The sequence below is a fragment of the Meles meles genome, chromosome 13, assembly GCF_922984935.1.
Source record: "Meles meles chromosome 13, mMelMel3.1 paternal haplotype, whole genome shotgun sequence".
In the NCBI taxonomy this organism is placed as follows: Eukaryota; Metazoa; Chordata; class Mammalia; order Carnivora; family Mustelidae; genus Meles; species Meles meles.
Genome location: NC_060078.1, coordinates 12,368,016 through 12,387,877, shown reverse-complemented (window position 1 = coordinate 12,387,877; position 19,862 = coordinate 12,368,016). Strand labels below are relative to the sequence as shown.

The 19,862-nt window shown below is 42.6% G+C and overlaps 1 protein-coding gene across 1 annotated transcript in view; it reads right to left on the bottom strand.

Annotated features, from left to right (window-relative positions):
• The window catches only part of RNLS (renalase, FAD dependent amine oxidase), a 250,114-nt gene that overhangs the window by 14,964 nt on the left and 215,288 nt on the right, over positions 1 to 19,862 (bottom strand). Inside the window, exon 6 of the mRNA XM_046027156.1 lies at positions 9,068 to 9,243. Coding sequence (XP_045883112.1) covers positions 9,068 to 9,243 — 176 coding nt within the window. The remainder of the gene's footprint in view (positions 1 to 9,067; positions 9,244 to 19,862) is intronic.

Below are 19,862 nucleotides of genomic sequence, written 5' to 3'. Positions count from 1 at the left end.
CCAAATTTTTTGTCCATTTTTAAATAATTGGGCCATTTGTTTTCTTATTACCAAATTTGTGACAGGTCTTTATATAGTCTGGATGCTAGTCTCATCAGATATATGTTTTTACAAATGGTTTCTCCAGTTCTGTGTCTTAACCTTTCGTTTTCTTAACAGTGTCTTTCAAAGACATTGTTTTTAATTTTGATCAAGCCCAGTTTATCAATTTATTTTCTTATTGTTTGTGCTTTTTGTGTCTTATCTAAGAAATGTTTGCCAAACCCAAGATCATAAAATCTCCTGTTTTCACATAGAAATTTTATAGTTTTAAGGTTTTATGGTCTATGATCCACATTTAGTTAAATTTTGCATAGAATGTGAAATGTGGGCTTTTGAATCTAAAATGAAACATTTCAATTTCTATTTTGTTACTTACTAGTTGCGTCATATTAGACAAAACCTGCAACATTAACCCCAGTTTCTTCATTTGAAACAAAGATAGTCATATTTACTTCCTGATCTGTCAGAATTGTTGTGAGGAGCAAATGAAAAGAAGTAGAAAAGTGCTTTCTAAAATCAGAGCATAAATGTTAACTATTATTTCTAGCTGACAGCAGCAAAAGAACGATGATAGAAGAATGTGTCATAATTGGGGGAAAGCCAGAATTCAAACAATTACTGGCAGTAGAGTGTGGTGTTTGAAGGCACTGGCTTTTCAACAGACCTGTGGCTGAATTCCGGTTTTGCCACCTCTTGGGGGAAGAACCTCATGGAAAGTACTAAGCCTCTACTTCCCAACTTCCACATCTGTGCAATGGGGAAGGAGTGGGCACTCCACAGGGTGCTTGCAGGCTGAAGGGGAGTTAAGTACAAAGCCCAGTGAGCTACACAGACGAGGGGATTAATAAATGGCATTTTTTTGTAGGGTGCCTGGGTGGCTCAGTCGGTTGAGCGTCTGACTCTTGATTTTGGCTCAGATCATGATCTCAGGGTCATGAGACTGAGTCCTGTGTTGGGCTCTGCACTCAGCCAGGAGTCTGCTTGAGATTCTCTCCCTCTCCCTTTCCCCCTCCCCCAGCTGGCACTGCATGCTCTCTCTCTAAAATAAATGAATATATTTTTTAAAATAAATAAAAAATAAATGGCATTTTTGAGAGAGAATGACTATATAGAGAGACTATATAATGAATATAGAGACATACACATAGTATAATAAAATGATCGTGTGGGCTGTCATGTTTATACAGGTCCTTTAGACCGAGGTGCAAAGATCAAGGTGAAAAGAAAGTTATGTGTTACCACTCTCCTCACACTGTCTGTTTGGGCATCTGGGTGGCTCAGTTGGTTAAGCGTCTGCCTTTGGCTCAGGTCATGATCCCAGGATCCTGGGATCGAGTCCCTCATTGGGATCCCTGCTCACTGGGAGTCTGCTTCTCCCTCTGTCCTCCCGCCTGCTCATGATCTCTCTCTGTCTTTCTCTCTCAATCTCAAATAAATAAATAAATAAAATCTTAAAAAAATTCTGTGTTCACAGAGTGTATTATACATACTTTTTGAGAACAAACCACACTATCTCATGATTATCTGCACTTCGGTCAGCTTTGCTGATTATACAGCCAGCTCCTTGAAGGAAGAGAGCTGTCTTTGAGCCTGTCGAACCCTGCATAATGTCTGGCATAGGGTAAGAGCTCAATATAGGTGTGTGAAATGGAAACTTACATATATATTAATAATTTCTAATGTGGACATAAACAGATTTTGGCAGTTGGACTTTCTTGTTAGTTTTACAGCATAATGCTGATATCGACCCTCAATAGATCCAGTAGACTTACCCTTTATGGAACAGTGCTGGAAGAGGGCCTCCTTCTCTTGGAGTGTCCACACCCGTACGGTAACACCCGTCACCAAGTTTGAAGTAATAACACAGACAACAGATGAACAGATAGAGCATTTGTCCAGGAGAAATGACACAGCCCGCCTTAAAAAGTTTTCCATCAACGAATGCTGCTCAAAATAATTAGTTCTTCTGAAAAACCATAATACGGAATACATAGCAAGGTCGGTCTCAGGAGTACTTAAGAAAAAAGGATTTAATTAAATGCCCATGTGTTGAAACATTTAACAGTTTGCATAATATGGAATTTTGTGAAAAGAGGAAATAGCAGCTCATAGAAACTTCCATTAAACTGTGACTGTACCTCCCTAATTCCATGATCAGAACTTCTCAACCAATGATCTCACACACGTGCAGCCACCTCATAATAAACTGAAGCAATCGTCAGTAACGAGCTGGTGACAAAGAGGTAGGAGATGACACAATGGAATGGTTCAGGCTGACACCTGTTATGTGCCTTGCTCTTGAGGGACTGGGTCATGCCAGAGCGCACCGATCCCAAAGGGCCTCTTTGTCCCACCATACTTTACCAGAAACTCATGACCCATAGGGAAGAGCGCTCTTATGGCCATAGTGTCATGCCAGGAAATGTTGACTCATGGCATAAATGGCAGAAGTGTGTTTAACTACCAAACACTAAAGAATGTGCAAGTCAGTCTGGGAATAAACAGCAAGAAGCTGAAAAATGTATAAGCTTAAAAAAAAAAAACAAACCAAAAAACTGACAAGAGTTCCTTGCATCCACAGAAATACACCTCTTTGGTCTCACCTTGCTCTGTTATTCAACAGTCCCAATGGTATGACTAAGGGTCATAGCACCTGGCACTGAATCGGTCCTTTAGAAACATGCCTTGTCCAGGGCTATTGGCATAAGTGAAGAAGAGAACACAGAGGAGAGAGAGCAACTCTAAAAGGAGAGTAAGAAAAACAAAAAAGTAGGAGAGCAAGTGGCCATGAAGAGAGGTAGTCAAGGGGCACCTGGGTGGCTCAGTCATTAAGCATCTGTCTTCAGCTCAGGTCATGACCTCAGGGTACTGGGATCGAGTCCTACATTGGGCTCGCTGCTCAGCGGAGAGTCTGCTTCTTCCTCTCCCACTTCCCCTCCTCCTATTTGTACTCTCTCTCTCTCTGTTCAAATAAATAAATAAAATCTTAAAAGAGAGAGAGAGTCAAGAAAAGAAAGCAAGTGACAGGGACATTCGAGCTCACCGCCAAGGAAATGACCCCACGTCCTCTCTTCTTCTCTCATTACCCATTTAGTAATACCTCCTGAGAACTTGCTTCGTCCTGGCGTCTGTGGTAAATGCTTTCCACCATGTTGTCCCATTTCATTCCAACCACAACCCTGGGAGGCATGTTCAGTCGTTACTGGTTACAGATGGACCCTAGAGCTGGGAGCACCAGTCTACCCTGCTCTGAGTCCCACCGTGAGCTGGGCTTTGAACTGAAATCTGTCTGACGCCAGAGTCCAAGATCACACATAATCAAATCATTAAAAATCCAGAAAATATAAAGCACAAATATGGGAGAAAAATCACAGGACCAGTGACAATATGATTTTACTATGTACACGAATTAGCAAGCAACACAGGGAAAATACTTGAAATGATAAATACAATGGTTATTTATTTATTTATTTTTAGAGTACTTATCCCGGGAGGCCATATGCTTGAATCTGTCACATTTAAGAAAAGTGTCAAAACTGACCATCCATTTTATTCAAAAGATTTAAGTCCAAATGGCTTTGTTCCTAAAACATCGAATTCAAGCTCAAATTCGAAAGACCTGATCCAACCAATGACGGGTTGAAGAATGCATGCCAGGCTCTGAAAGATGGGCTCCATTGTGTTGGAATAAGGGTGTAGTTTATAAGGTGACTGACCAAGTTGAAGAGGACAATCCTTGGGGTTTATAATTTTGGCATTTTCATACAATCAGTCACTGTCTTCTATTTCCAATCCACACAAAACAAGGGCGATATAATGGAAAAATGCATAAAAGAAAGAAAAAAAATGAAAATATGAACTGCCATTTGACCTTCCAGGGATGACTTAGACACCACGACACACCCGAAATCAATCTCATGGGGCACGAGTGTAAGTACTGGGGGATCTCGGGATCTTCTGGGTGCATACCTGTCCCCCCATGGAACCCAAACAACAAGGAAAATTCTGGCTGTAAGCTGTTGTATGTTTCTTCTTTTCTCTTTTATTCTTTCTATTCCTGCTGAGGACTACGCCAACTGAGGTAATGAGGAAGCCAGAATGGGGAATTGCACTAAAAAGGGCAAAGTGTCCTTGTTTAAGAGGAAAAAAAAAGAAAGAAAGAGGATAGAGTCAAGAGTGAAGAATGTGAACAGGAAGCTGGAGGAAGGACAAAAGGGAAGAAATGAGCCCACAGGGCTGCTGGTCAGAGAGACTTTGGTGGGGAATTAAGAGGTGAAGCTACACAGGGAAGATGTAGGGAAGCTTCCAGAAGCGGGAGACACAGAGAATGAGAAGAGAGACTTCCAAAAGTGCTGGCGAGGATGACAAATGTTGGCTATTCTTTAAAGTTTCAAAAAACGTACTTGTAAAGATTGGAGTTACAGGCCCACCTTGGAGATAACGGAGGGTTCAGTTCCAGACCACCGCATGAGGATTGTAATAAAGCCAGTCAAATGAAATTCTTCTGGTTTCCCATGCATAAAACAGTTATGTTTACACTACACTGTAGTCAATTAAGTGTGCAGGAGCATTATGTCTTCACAAATGTACATACCTCGATTTAGAAATATATTATTGTTACAAAACGCTCGCCATCGTCTGAGCTTTCAGCGAGACATAATCACTGAGCACACATCACCATCATAAATGTCATAATAAGGAAAAAGTTTGAAATATTGTGAGAATTATCAGAAGATGACACAGAGACAGGAAGTGAGCACATTCTGTTGGAGAAAAAAATGGCGCTGATAGATTTGCTAGACCCAGGGTTGCCAGAAATCTTAAATTTGTAAAAAAAAACACAGCGTCTATGACATGCAATAAGGCCAAGTGCAATAAAATAAGATATGCCTGTATTTTAAATCTCTTTTGGTTGTGGAATTGTGTTTCCCTGACTGCAACACAAGACCGGGCCATGAGTAGTTCTTGATTTATGCAGGATATAGTAGAATAACCTTTATAGCAAGTACTCTAGATGGCAGACTCAGGGGAGGACTTTAGGTTGATTATAAATCCTCATACTTGTATGAAATTTCTGTGGTCACGTGTACATGTATACTTTGAAGTGATGAGAACCTTCACGCTCATAACTTTTATTAGATTCCCTTTTTTTAAGATTTATTTATTTGAAAGAGAGTGAGTGTGTGAGTGGGGGTGGGGGAGGGGGAGAGAGACTGCGGAGCTGACTCCCGGCTGAGCGTGGAGGCCGACTGGAGGCTCCATCTCACGACCCTGAGATCACGACCTGAGCGGAAATCACGGGTCTGAGGCTTAACTGCGCCACCCTGGGCTCCCCAGCTTTTATCAGATTCTTAAAGAGATCGTGATTCTTCTTACAAAATATGGACAGCCATTGAGGAGAGAGAAGACACCCTCTCAGGGCAAAAGACCAAGTTAAAAAAAAAACGTAACCACAGAAGAAACCTGATTTCTAATTGTACTACAAAAGCTTCAGAAGTTAGTCCAGATCCATTTATTTTGCCCAAGACACCAACGTATTCCTTCCCTCCCCGTAAATTCCTCTCCTGATTTCCCTGGTATTTGAAAATACATTCAGTGGTGAGAGGTTTTTTTTTGTTGGTTGGTTCGTTTTTAAAGGAAGTACTCCATGAGTGTGCTAAATAAAGCAGGCGAAAGAACCACTGGCATTTTGGAGGACTCAGGAAAGGTGGAGGGAATTCAGAGTTCAACTCACAAGCAAATCACTCACGGTAGTTGGAGCAGGGCATCACAAGAAGCCCGGAAATCAGGGGGAAAAGCACAGCAAATATCAGTGAGTATTAGGGTCATCGGACTGATCACCTGTGCCATTGAGGTAGACGGAAAGACATCTCCAGTGATGACTCTTCTACTGAAAGCATTAGCGCCTCAGGCCAGTCACAGAAGCCTTCATGCAAAGCATCATGGCTTCGACATCCCGTTCTACTAACTGGATGGACATCTAAATTCTGGAGGGCAGAGAGCGTCCACGGGAGGACTGAGAACCATGAAAACCTGCCATGGCTTGGCTAAGTTTGTTCAAACCAACTACTCAAGTGTTTTAGGCGAACCAAACGGGAGGCACAGAGCAGCTCCCGAGTCTTTCACAGGCACCTTCCTCCTTCATCCGCCTCATTCTTCCTGGGCAGCGCCCACAAGAACACACCATTATCTTACTCAAGACCAAAAATTCAGCTCAGAGTCTCAGGAGAAGGCCATCAGCAAATCAGTCATAGTCTCTGGGGTTGGGGGAGCCGAGTTCCAGGCATGCCACAGGCATTCGTTAAATGCTTATTGAGTCAATGAGTAGCTAAATGAATAAACTACAGACCTCTTTCCTCTCTCCCGTCACTGTGGTTCTGTAACTTTCATTCTAATCCCCAGCACCTGCGAAGATGATGTGGCAGGCCCAAGGGAAAATGAAGGACTCAGCCGGTGGGAAGACTGGCTTTGTCGTTCTGTGCCAAGGGACCTTCAGGAATTTATCTCACGGCTTTGAGGCCTCAGTTTTCTCATCACTAGACTGGGTTAGAACTGGCAACCTTGTCAGGCTACTTTCAATGTTAAATGAGATCCCATGTTTGAATGGCCCAGCTCCTGGCCTGCACACTGTGGGCGCTCATGCTTCCTCTCTCTCTCTCCCTCCTCTCCCCTACCTTGCACAGTGCAGGGATCGCAAAAGAAGAGAAAAAAAGAGACAAAATAAAATGAATGGAGACAAAGGATGGGGAATCCATGCCACCCACTGCTGCCTGGGGCGGGGGACGCCAGTTCTGTGGTCTCTTGAGGATTTCATAAAATGAGGATTTGAAGAGCTCTGTTATTTGTTCATCAGAAAGAGGGGCCAGGGGGATGAAAGGGGTGGGAGTGTGAAGAATTAGAGCCCTTTGGGGTGGAACAGGAGAGGGGGAGGAGGAAAAGAAAAGGAACACAGGGTAGGACCCAGACTGGAAGAAAACACGGATGGGATTGTCCCAGTATGGGGACTGCACCTCTGCTCAGAGGTGAATGGAAGTTCAAAACCAAAGCGTTGTTCCTCTTTCTTTTCTGTTCCTGTTCCTACACAATTTTCCCCTTCAGTCGACGCATGTAGGAGACCATAGTCATGCACGTGCATCTGTGAGCTTGTTGAAAGTACAGCATGTGTTCCGGGATGGCCAGGGAAGAGGGGGGCCATTTATGAAATTTATGTCAAATTTCAAAGGTTACAATGGAGCTTTGAAAAGCACTGGCGAGATGTTCCCTTGGGATTAATAACTGAAAAGTAGTTAAATCCTATTACGTCTTTGGACCTGTCATTCCTTATTCCTTTCTCTAAGGTGATATGGGAGATACTCTGTCTATCTATATCTATCATCTATCTATCTACCTACCTACCTGTCCATCCACCTATCACCTACCTACCTACCTACCTAACATCTATCATCACCTTCTTCTACTTCACCATGTAGGCAAGATCTCTGCCATAAAGGATAATGTTACGCTCTATAGAATGATGTGCAAGGTGTTATGGGCAGGGTGGGAATATTGGAAAATGCAAACTTCTATGCTCTAATGAAACAACTTACTCCCTTTTAGACTTCGCAGCCAATGTAGATTTTGTGACGGCAGAGCTGTAAATGCGCTGGGCTGCTGGGCTCATTTCAAGAGAGAACATCCAAATTGTAATAAAAGTCATGGCTAGGGTTTGGATGTAGTTTGTGTTCCGATATTTTTTATTAAATTTTGTGATATTGCACAACGTCGGATGGGTCATTTTGTGGTTAGGGCCTATCTATTTCTATTAACACATGACGTTTGAAGAAATAAATTGATTTTAGCCCATCTTTTCAGCTCATTATTTTGTGGAAGTCACAAGAATATTTACAAATACATCCAGCTTCAAATTATCGCAACAGGATGATGTCCCTGTCTTCTTTTTCAAGCCGACCTACGATTGAGTTACTAGCACTTAAAGACATTCGCTATCGAGATGGTTTTCAATGCTTTTAAAAGGAAAGAGTAAAGTCTTCTAAAGTGACCATGATACATTTAAGTAAATATTTTCCCCAAAGTTTCCCTGTATAATTGAACTTGAGAAGACACAGGTAAACAGACAGGCACACCGTAGTATTTTAGACAGTAATTTACCATTTCCTCTGATTTTGGAAAGCCCTTACATGTAAAATATACAGAATCTGCTGCAATTTCTCACAATACCCTTTTCGCTAAAGGTTTCCGAAGCTGGGTGCCCAACAGCCCTGATCAATCAGCTCACCAACGGGCTCAGAGATCTTAGGGGGAGAAACATCACTGCTGCTTTTCTCCTCTGCCTTGCACTCCACTGTCCCCCAAACGGCTTTACAATTGAGTTTACAGATCAAAAGACTTTTTCTACAAATACTCACAAACTTCTGTTGGTATATGAAGAGATTTCCGGAAAAGTCAACATTTACTTAGTGTGAAGAGCTTGGATCTGAGCTGGTGGAGGGATCAGCAGGTTTATCTAACCCAGAAAAACAACTCGAGCAGCTGAACTACACAGGTATTCATCTTGGTCCCCCCAAGGAGCTTGGCTGGCGGCAGTCAAAACCAAAGTGGGAACTTAATAAAAATGAAAATTGTGGTAGCAAAATACACTTACAAGGTTAATGTGACCTCTTGCAGAAAATTTGGGAGGTTAAAGTGGTTTCTATGTAACCACAGTCCTGACTGAGAAAAACCCCAGAGAAACAGCTGCATTTTGATCTACAATTCGCCTTGCCTGCATACGAAACCCCAGCTTTTCAGGGTGTGTGAGTCTTGCGATGCTGGATTTTGACCATGACCTCGGGGGAAAACTGTACGCGGCTCTCATTGAGAAGTAACTGGGCTAATAAGACCCGTAGAAGTTTCCGGTTACACATGGGGCAAACAAATATTGGCTCCAGGGATCCCACGGTTCCGTTCTTGGACTACGGAATGACAGAGAGGAGAAAAAGGGAGTTCTGATGAAGAAGATTGCATCCTCGCACGCATGTTGTCTTACCTGCGAATGTCTCCACTTCTGGCATTGGGTCGCAACTGGCCGAGGCAGCCCTGGCAGGATGCCTTCCAGCTGCCGGAAGATGAGCCTCTGCACGTCCTCGGTGTCGTGCTCCAAGTGGGTGACTCCAAAGGGGACAGTGGTATGAACCACAAGGGAAGGCCCGACTTCAGACGATTCTAGTGTAAGAGGAACACAAAGACACAGCTTGAAGCAGGTCAGAGGGAAACGTCTGTCAGTCTTTCAAACAAGGGTTAAGAACGAATCACAATAAGCAGACCATAAATAGTCCATAAATAGACCATAAATGGGGGAAACAGATTTTAATCTCTGACCACCAAATTAGACTATCTCTGAAATTCAGAATCAAGCTTCTCTGAAGAGGAGGACAGAGTCACGATGTATATTAGAGAACAAATTTTCAGATCCTACTAAAGAACCAGAAGGAAGGGGAAAAGGAACATTTAGTAATTTCTGCCTCGGGTAAAATCAAATTGATTGGTGTGTTCCCCATCTCTCGTCCACTAAATTATAAGTTCCCCAGGCAGGAGCTGTTTCTCAGGTATTGCTTATACTCTCCTTGAATTCTGAGAACAAAGTAGATGTTCAGTAAGCGCTTCTTCATTGTCTGTTAAATGGATTGCAAAATATTTTGTTGAAATTATATAAGTGACAGAATAAAATATCCTTACCATGTTAAAAAAAAAATCAAGCTTCTCTCTAAAAATGGGCTTAACTTCCGAATATTCTTTATCTTTGAAGCAGCACTAAGAGTAAAACCGTCCTCATTCATCCCACGAACTACTTTCCATTTTTGTTCGCCATGGAGTTTTTGTGTTTGCTTTGCAACACGTCCACAAATTCAAATAATGGGCGTCACCTTCGTCTCTTTCACTCTTTGGTGGAATACAGAAAATCGAACCAAGTTTTAAGGTGAGAGCAAAGTGGCTGAGGCATTACAAAGCATAGTCTTGACAGGAACGTTAAGAGTCTGCCTGTTACTATGATTTTAAATCATGTTAGAAGAGAAAGTTGAGGGGAGGCCATCATCGATCTCAAAATGCATGAAATAGGGGCGCCTGGGTGGCTCCATCGGTGAAGCGTCTGCCTTCGGCTCAGGTCATGATCCCGGGGTCCTGGGATCGAGCCCAGAGTCAGGCGCCCTGCTCAGTGGGGAGTCTGCTTCTCCCTCTACCCCCCCCCACTTGTGATCTCTCTCTCTCTCTCTCTCTTTCAAATAAATAAATAAAATCTTTAAAAACATAAAATGAATGGCATAATAAGACAGTTGGTTCTCCCCCACCCCTTGCTGAAAGAAGAGAATATTGAAGTGTGTCAGGTCCTGCCAGGGTCTGGCAAGCCTGATTCTGAAAATTCTCATTTTGGACCGTCGAGGGTAAGACAATGATCTAGTTGAGCCAGGTGTGTCTGAACAATTTTACGCACTAAAAATACTCCGTGGCACAACATTAAGTCTTTACTTGCTACAGGCCCGCTTACCTTTCTTCCACTTCAGAGTTTTTGTTTTGTTTCATTTTCTGTAAAATCAGAATCTTAGTACCGATCCCACAGGTCTGTGGTGGGGATTATGGGACAAACGGCCGGGGAGAGCTCAGCATAATTTCTGGCACCGAGCAGGGGCTTCATCGATGGGAGCCACGAGAACAGAAGCAATACTCCCGATATAGACAAAAGAAAAGGTCCTGTGTTCTTGCCTGAATGACAGCTTTTTTTTTTTTAAGTACTTCATTTTTTTCCACTGCTCTCTGCCCAAAGAATCCTGGATTATGAATTTTATAGCAGAACGCAGGGGAAGGAGGAGTCCCAAAATGCTGTGAGCATTTTAAATTCAAGTGAAGGCTTCCAAATATTTTTATATGCACGAGGTGGGAGAGCTGACTTTGGAATCCATGCGGTAAATACAGTGTAAGGAGCCTGTCCCCACAGGGGCTGGAACAACGTGGAAGAGGACACAGCGGGACCACCTCTGAACATTCCGTGTTAAACCCGCCAGGCTTGATGTTAGCGGTACCTCGCACAGGGGAGGACCCAGGAGTTCAAACCCTCCAATCTTGTCACCCATGGGGCACAGGACAGGCTCATTCCACACAGCATGCGACTCTCGACCTCAGGGGCCTCGAGTTCGAGCCCCATGTTGGATGTAGCAATTACTTCAAAATAAAATCTTTAAAAAAAAAAAAAAAATCCCGTCACCCATCTCCCCTCAGGAAGTGTTACTTTGGTTCCCAAGTAATAGATTCAGGAAGGCTTGCTCCCAGCAAGGGGGCGTCAGCCCCATCCCCCTTCCGTTAGCCACCAAATCTTCCCAAAGACAGAGAAAGCTCCTGGGGCAACCTTCGGAAGCACAAGAGTCAGGGTTCGGAGCTGGCTTATGGATGGCAGGCTTCCAAGGAAAGTGAATGCTGGCCTCGTGCTGGGACTCTGAAGGTTGCACTGACCCAGCCATTTTGACGGGGGCCTGGGGGGGGGGGGAGTGGGGGAGACTCATAAAGTGACTGAGGGCCGTGATGGTGCCTTGCCAGGTTTCTCCCATTTACGTCAGCCATCCACTCTAAGAAAAACAGTAAAAAAGGAAATTTAAGACCCAAAATGAAACCGTTCTTGCATGACAATGAGAGAAAACCTGGCTCTTGTTTTTATTGGAATCAGACAAAAATTTTTCAGAATTTAGATTAAAAGTTGAATCGATGCAACCCAAAACAATGAGTTTTAAGGGAACGCTCCCTCTGCTCCCTCTCCCCACCCCCCCCAAATGAAAGGGTATCTTCAGAAGCTAGAGCCCCAAAATACAAACAGCCAACCTGAGTTTAAACATGACTCGGGTTTGGAAAGAGAGCACGGGGAAGAGCCACGAATAAGTGCGTAGGGTTCAGAGCGTTGAGTCATGATAGTCCGTATTCTTGGGTCACTGGGAAGGTGGTAATAATGTTACCTTTCTTCTCCTTCTCTTTATTCAGTTTAATAAGCACAGCACTTCGCTTTTGGCATCCGAATTGTTAAGTTCACGCTAAGTCGACAACTGTTTCTGTCCACTGGGAGACCAGGGGCTTTAGTGGGAAGGTAAGTCCTTGAACCTGACACCCTAATGGCCTAGCGGTCCCGGACAGCTTAATCTCTCAGGTCTCACCTTCGCACATCAATTAAAGGGAACATTACTACGTACCTTATAAGGCTGTCACAAGGGTTAAATGGGTGAGGACACATAAAACCTTTCTTCAGACAAGAAGTGCTACCCAAATGCAACAGACCCCCAGATAATACCGCTGTTTCGGCCTCTATGCCGTAGCAAGAGTTGTTTCAGAAGGGGAAACAGTGTTGGCTTCTCTCAAAGCGTGAAGACTGATGATCGCATCCACACCCCAGGAACCATGGCAGACTATTCCTGGATACAGACACAGCAGTTTTTATATATTTGTTTATTGTGGTAAAATAGACATAATCTAAAATTCACCACTTTAACCTGTTTTAAGTATGCAGTCGTCTCGCATTAAGTACACGCACATCACCCTACAACCATCACTGACGTGGGTACCCAGAGCTTTTTAAGCTCTCCGTGTCAAGTCTACACCCAGGAAACACGGAGCCCCTCCATCCCCGTTCCCCCAGCCCCTGTCAACCGCCATTCTGTTCCTCTCTCTGATTCCCACTATTTGACGTGCCTCATAGACACGGAATAATATGACATCCTTTCATGATGGGTTTATTTCATCTAGCATGACGTCTGTAAGGCTCACCCGTGTTGCAACAGGTGTCTGAATCCCCTTCCTCTTTAAGACCGAATAATATTCCAGGGTACGGATGGACCACATTTTGCATACTCAGTCATCTGTCCATCCATTTATGCCTTCTTTCACCTTCTGGCTATTTTGAATGAGGCTTTTACAAACACGGGCCACCCATATGTATTTGAGGCCCTGCTTTCCCTTCTTTTGGGTGTGTGCCCAGGTGTGGGATGACTGGACCATATGGTAATGCTATGTTTAAATGTCTGAAGAACCACGTATCAATTTCCCACAGCGGCTGCCCCATTTCCTCATTCCCACCAGCAAGGTACAAAGCGTCCAATTTCTCTGCATCCTCATCAACACTTGTTACTTTGTTTTATTTGTTATGATAGCCATTAGTCTACAGTTTTGAATGGGGTCAAGGAGCTAAGAGTTGATAACAACAGCATGAGCCCCAGGGTTAGCAGTGGGGCAGAATTTCTGTCTACGGCTGATGGAACACTGAGCTCAAGAAGGTCCCCCAGGGAAAATACTTACAAAGCTGTCCCCTGTCCCCCCAAACAAAAACTGAAATTTATCTTAAAATGAGGACATTAGCCGCCTCAGAGCCACGGTCAGATCAATCATAAAAAAAACCACTAATAGGTTAAACACACCGAAAGACACAATGCTACTTACAACAAAATACATTTGTTTAAAGACTATCTCTTTAGAGAGCAAAGCGTGAGGGGCGGAGAGGGGCAGGAGCAGAGGGAGAGAGCCTCTCAACCAGGCTCCACGCCCAGTGGAGTGCAGAGCCTGACGCTCAATCCCACGACCCCGAGACCATGACCTGAGCTGAAATCAAGAGTCGGACGCTTAACCGACTGAGCCACCCAGACGCCCCAATAAAACCATTTTTAAAACAAATCCTGACTCAATTGTGTTGAGTCAAAGAATGTAATCTGTATGATACTTTAAGATCTCTGGAATGGCTTCAAACATCGTCAGTTTTCCTAAGTGTTACCTGTGTGCTTGAGTGGTTTTTAGTCATTGAATTAAATTTTAGTTAAGTCCGCTAGGACAATCTTATCAACTGTGTGGTTCTAATCAACGAAGTTCTCATGAATTGTCTGCCTGATCAATTACTGAAAGAGGTATATTAAACATCTGTCCTGAATATGGTAAAATTCCCAGTTTCTCCTTTTAGTCCTGACAATGTTTGCTTCATACTGAAGCTGTTACCAGTTTCCAGCTATTTCCTGATGCCTTTTAACAATACACTGTGAACATCTTTACATTTAGAAATGCCTTGAAGTTTTTTTCTATTTTTTTATTTGTTCCATACTTCCAACATTTGTTTCTTTTTAAAATTAAAAAAGAAATTGCCTTCTTTTTGTTTAAACCGTTACCCCTTATTTCATTTTTCCTCTTTACTAGTTTGGACATCATATACTTGGTTTCTGTTTTTAGGGATTACCCACAGACTTCAGCATCCAAATTAAAGTCAAAAGTTAACATGTTTACCCTTCTCCAGATACATATAAGAACCTTTGACTATTTTATTTTTTTTAATTATTTTTTTTTAAAGATTTTATTTATTTTTTTGTCAGAGAGAGAGACAGCGAGAGCTAGCACAGGCAGACAGAGTGGCAGGCAGAGACAGAGAGAGAAGCAGGCTCCCCGCCGAGCACGGAGCCGGATGCGGGACTCGATCCCAGGACGCTGGGATCATGACCTGAGCCGAAGGCAGTCGCTTAACCAACTGAGCCACCCAGGCGTCCCACCTTTGACTATTTTAATTCTGATTTTTACGTTTTATGGGGTTTTTGGTCTGTTTGTTTGTTTGTCTTCATCCAGGATTCACGAATTCAGCTTTTTAAAAATAAGTTTGGTGTTTGTATTTATGTATACACAGCTTCCTTCATGGATCTCACAGCTTGTCTCTAGGGTTATTTTCCCAAAGTATCTCATGCTGAAGTTCCTTAATGAGATTCTGTTGAAGGCTTTTGATTTTCTAAAAATGTCTTTATTTCACTGACATTTGCGAAAGATAGTTTTCCTTGGCATGTAATATAATACATTGAAAATATTTGCTCTCAGCACTTTAAAGATACTGTTCATATATAGGTTATAGGTTAGCTTGTACTGATGCTGTTAAGACGTCAGCTCTGTGGACTGCAGATCCTCTGAAGGTAATTTTCCTTTTCTATCTGGATGTTTCCATTGTTTTCTCTTTGCCTTTGGGGTTCTGCAGTTTGACTTGGCTATCCTGAGATGTTTCTTTTTGCTTCCATTCTTTGACTTCCTTGAGTTTTCTCAATCTGGAGACTCAGCTTTGTCATGAATTTTGGAAACAATATTCTCCCTGTTCTTTCTAGTCTATCTTCGTGGAACTTGGATTAGAAATAGAGCAGACGCTCTGACTCTGTCTTCATGTGTCTTGGGTTTCTTTTCAATATTTTCCATTTCTAACTCTCCATGCTAGATTCTAGGTGATTCCCTCTGATTTACTTTTCAGTTTACTCTTCTCCCTTCCTCTGTGTTTTTTCTGATGTTCCATTTGTCCCTTGAATTTTAAATTTAAATATTAAATTATTTAAATAAATATTAAATAAGTAACTATTTAACTTAAATATTAAATTATTCTTCATCTGTAAAAGTTGTGTTTTTCAGATCGGCATGATCCATCTGGATTGTTTCTTTCTCTTTTATTTCTCTAAATGGGGTCTATGTGTTATACTGTGTGTTTGGTTATTCCCCAATCTGTGGTTTTTATGAGTCTGATTCCCCTTTTCGTTGTGAGGGATGGCTATCACCACATGCTCGTGGTAGTGTCTTCCTTGTGTGTTTTGTGATTTCTTTTTTTTTTTTTTTTTTTCCCCTACTGTGAGCCTAAAGTTCCTAGCAACTGCATCTGAGAAATTCTCTGAGGCCTCAGCTTAAAGAGTGTTCCTTTGGAGATTTACTTTTGCTTCTGACAGATGCCTTGGGGGCAATACTGCCCATGACTACTTTAACTAGATTTTTAGAATATACTGGCAGAATGAATTCTTGCATCAAATCTGCCTGACAGTGGTTATGTAGTTTGGCATCTCAGGGGAGACATTTCATTTCTTTCCTTGTTTTTTCCACCCCACTCAAGGACAGGCAAGCATCTCCATTGCCTTCTTCTGCCAGATAGGATATATCAGATACAGAGAAGTTTTTTATTTTTGTTTTTAGAGACAGAGCGTGCGCCAGCGAGCGCCAGCAGGGGGATGAGCAAAGAAACTGAGAGAAAGAGCATCTCAAGCAGGTGCAGAGCCTGACTCGGGGCTCTAGCTCATGGACCTGAGGTCATGACCTGGGCTAAAATCAAGAGTCAGATGCTTAGGGGCACCTGGGTGGCTCAGACGGTTGAGCGTCTGCCTTTGGCTCACGTCCTGATCTCAGCCAATCCGGTCCTGGGATTGAGTCCCGCATCGGGCTCCCTGCTCAGTGGGGAGCCTCCTTCTCCCTCTCCCTCTGCTGTTGCTCCCCCTGCTTGTGCGCTCTCTCTCTCTCTGCCAAGTAAATAAATAAAATCTTTTTTAAAAAACCCAGCAGGTTTATTTAAAAAAAAAGAAGAAGAAGAAGAAGAAGAGTTGGACATATCACCCACTGAGCCACTCAGGTGTCCCTAATGCTGAGAAACTTTTAAATCTTGAAGAAACAGAGTGATTTTTCTTGGAAGACAAAAGTTATCAAAATTATCTCAACATAAAGAAAATCAGTGTAAACCAAAATATATAAAAGAAATGGAAAACACAGTCAATACATTAATTTTTTAAAAATGGTTTCAAGATCTGGTTGCTTTATTTGTGGTTTGTTTGAAATTGTCAAGCTAGTATAATGTTTATTATAGACATACACATCATATTTACACATATAAATATATACACAATACTGCAAGTTATTTATCTATTAATATTAACAGGCGCATTTTTTCATATTAGGAGGCATAATTAAGAAAAACATGATAACCTCAATATATATTTAAAAGTCATTCACTAACATTTAATATTAATTTATTGGAAAAAAGATACAACATGAGAAAAGTTACTTTCTCAAAACCTGATAGAATATCTTTCTTAAGCTGATGATTTATATCATACTTTATAATGAAATGATTCAGATATTTATCAGAGTAAAATCAGCATAAACCAAGGATGCTTAGAAAGACTGGTGGTAAATAACACTGCTCTGGTCAGTGCATTAAGATAAAAAACAGAAATAAAATTTGTAATACTAGAAAGAAAGAAAAATCATATAATTGAAAACAACAGTGACCCAACATGAAAGCCTTCAAATAAATTTAAAGATTTTTTTTAAAGATTTATTTATTTATTTGACAGACAGAAATCACAAGTAGGCAGAGAGGCAGGCAGAGAGAGAGGAGGAAGCAGATTCTCCACTGAGCAGAGAGACTGATGTGGGGCTCGATCCCAGGACCCTGGGACCATGACCTGAGCTGAAGGCAGAGGCTTTAACCCACTGAGCCACCCAGGTGCCCCAAATTTAAAGATTTTGATGTTAAATTGATTTCCCTATATACCCACAAGAATTAGTAAGAAAAAAATATTAATTAATTACACAATACTTTTTTGGAATTTGAAAAAAAAAGACCCTAAACGGAAAAATAAAGCAATGAGAATATTTCCATTTTTTCGAGAAATCAGTGAGTCAAGACTTGTTTTGCCATATATTTAAACACGCTCTAAAGCCACAGTAATTAAAAATGTCCAATACTGATGGATAAGGATAGTCAGTGAATCAAAATAGATATCTCTGTACACATTCTAAAATAGATTTAGATGTATCCAAAATAGTGGATAACAAACTTAAAACAATGGAGAAAGACACATTTCTTATATCGTGCTAAAAAACCAGATATGTAGAAAAAATAACTTAGACTATTCCCCTCTCACTTCTCATCCAAATTTGGGACAGATTCTGCTTTCTTACATATGTAACCACACGACGAATGGACATTCTTCCGTTAGGTGGCAAGCTGAAACTCCCCGGGACACCTTTATTCACATTCAAGATCTTAGAGACCTCTTCTATCTGATAAACCTCCCTTTTGGACAGGATCCATCCAGGGACAGAGGTGGGGTCATGACGGACAGAAGGGTCAGGCCAGTTCTAGGTGCCAACTCCCCCAGGGAAGGAGGGAGTGGCACACAACGGAGCTGCGGGCCAAGGGCGGCGAGGCAACCGTGAAAACCTGTCTTTAGTTCTGATGCGAAGAGTGCGCGAGTGGGCGTCCAGGGTGGTGTTCAGTGCTGCGGGAAGGACGTGCATGGAGGGCTTCCAGGGTTGACCCACAGTCTGACCCGCTGCCGAACCATTACCTGCTAACTGGTGTGGCCCCGCGGTGAAATTCAGCAGAAGGAAGGATGCACGTGATGGACAGCGGACTAGACAAGGCGCGCCGGTGGCCATGTGCGGCTCTCCTCCCTGCACCCTCCTGGCAGTAGAAACTGGTGGCACGTGCCCTTCTCCCCGCTCCGAGCGGCACTGGCTCAACAACCCTTGCCCGGTAGCTTTAAACGCTCTGACTACAAGCTAGCCTTTTCCTCCAGCGCCAAGCCCAGCGGCAAATGTCACGGACAGTAAAACGAGCACATCCCCAAGTCCAACAAAGCAATCCAGCTCCAGCTCACCCCGAGGAGGAAAGACTAGCAGGGAAAGGGAAGGATGCTGAGGGCGGGGAGGGGAAGGGGGCTGAGATGGGAAGGTGTGCCCTTCTGCGGTCTTCTCCCCTTCCCCACCTTCCCGGCAGAGCCAACCCAAACAGGAACAGAGCACTCAGCCCCCGGAATTCCAGCTCCTTGATGGCGGGTCTGCTGCTCTGCGGGTCGCTGGGGGCCTCACTATCCCAAGGGACCACCTGCAGGTTTCATTTGCTCTTTAATAAGCCCGGTCTGTTTCTTATGGGTAGACGACAGAGACCCACATTCTTCTGAGCGCCTACACATGTCACAGGTTATTTCATCACCTCCTGCCTGGGAGCCCCGGCTCGTGGGCACCTTCATTACCTCCAACCGTAACCACAGCTGTGATTGTGTCGGGAGTATCTCTATTCAACTAACACGGTTTTCTGGTTTTAACTGAAGAGGAAGGTTCTGGAATTAGAGACGGCTGAAATGACAATGGGCCAGGCAAGGGGGAAAAATGGGTTTACTCACAGTTCTCCTTCTACTTATTTCATTTTTATGCTATTATCTTTGAAGAAAAAGAGTTGTTTTATTTTCTTTCTTCCTCTTTCCCTGGAAAAGGGGACTGGAATAATGGGTAACAGCAATTGCTTTAATTACCCAAGGAAAAGCACTGAAGAGGTCTGAATGAACAGCCTTATCTGGGAGACATAAATGGCAGGAAATGTAATTCAAGTATAATAGTGGATTTGTTCCCCTCATTCCTATTGAAGGTAGTTACCTCACCCTTCCTAGGAAACGATCATCTATCATCTAAGATTTACAGAAAATTCTGGTGCTATGTCCCCACCTAAGGAACCAGTCAAGTTTTATTTAGTATGGATGAATCAGATCCCCTGCTCCATCCTGACAGCACACTGTTTCTGAAGGAGATCAATTGAACGTTGGATCTTGACTCAGAAATTTGTCTCTCACCGCCTGGCTATGTGACTGCAGGCCGGTCATACTGTGATTCCTCAGGTCAGTGTTGCCACGGGGTGACTCATGCAACATATTCATAGTTATTAGGAAAAGCAGAAACAATGAAATTCTTTGGTCAAATATTTTTGAAATGCCTGTTTTAAATAAAATTAAATAGGACTTCTTAGAGTCCCTAATAGGGTTACTCCCAATGTGATCCTTTAAAGGAAAAATAGCAGGAAATTATTTTTGGTGGTTTAAAAGTTTTATTTAAATTCATAAAAATATAAAAAACAAAAAGATTACTCAAACGTGGTGGAAGGGTATAAAGAGAAAAATAAGTAAAAGTATTGCTTCTACCTTAACCCTGGCATTCTCACTCCCTAAGGTAACTGCTGTCAACAGTTTCCCATGTATCCTTCCAGAATTTTC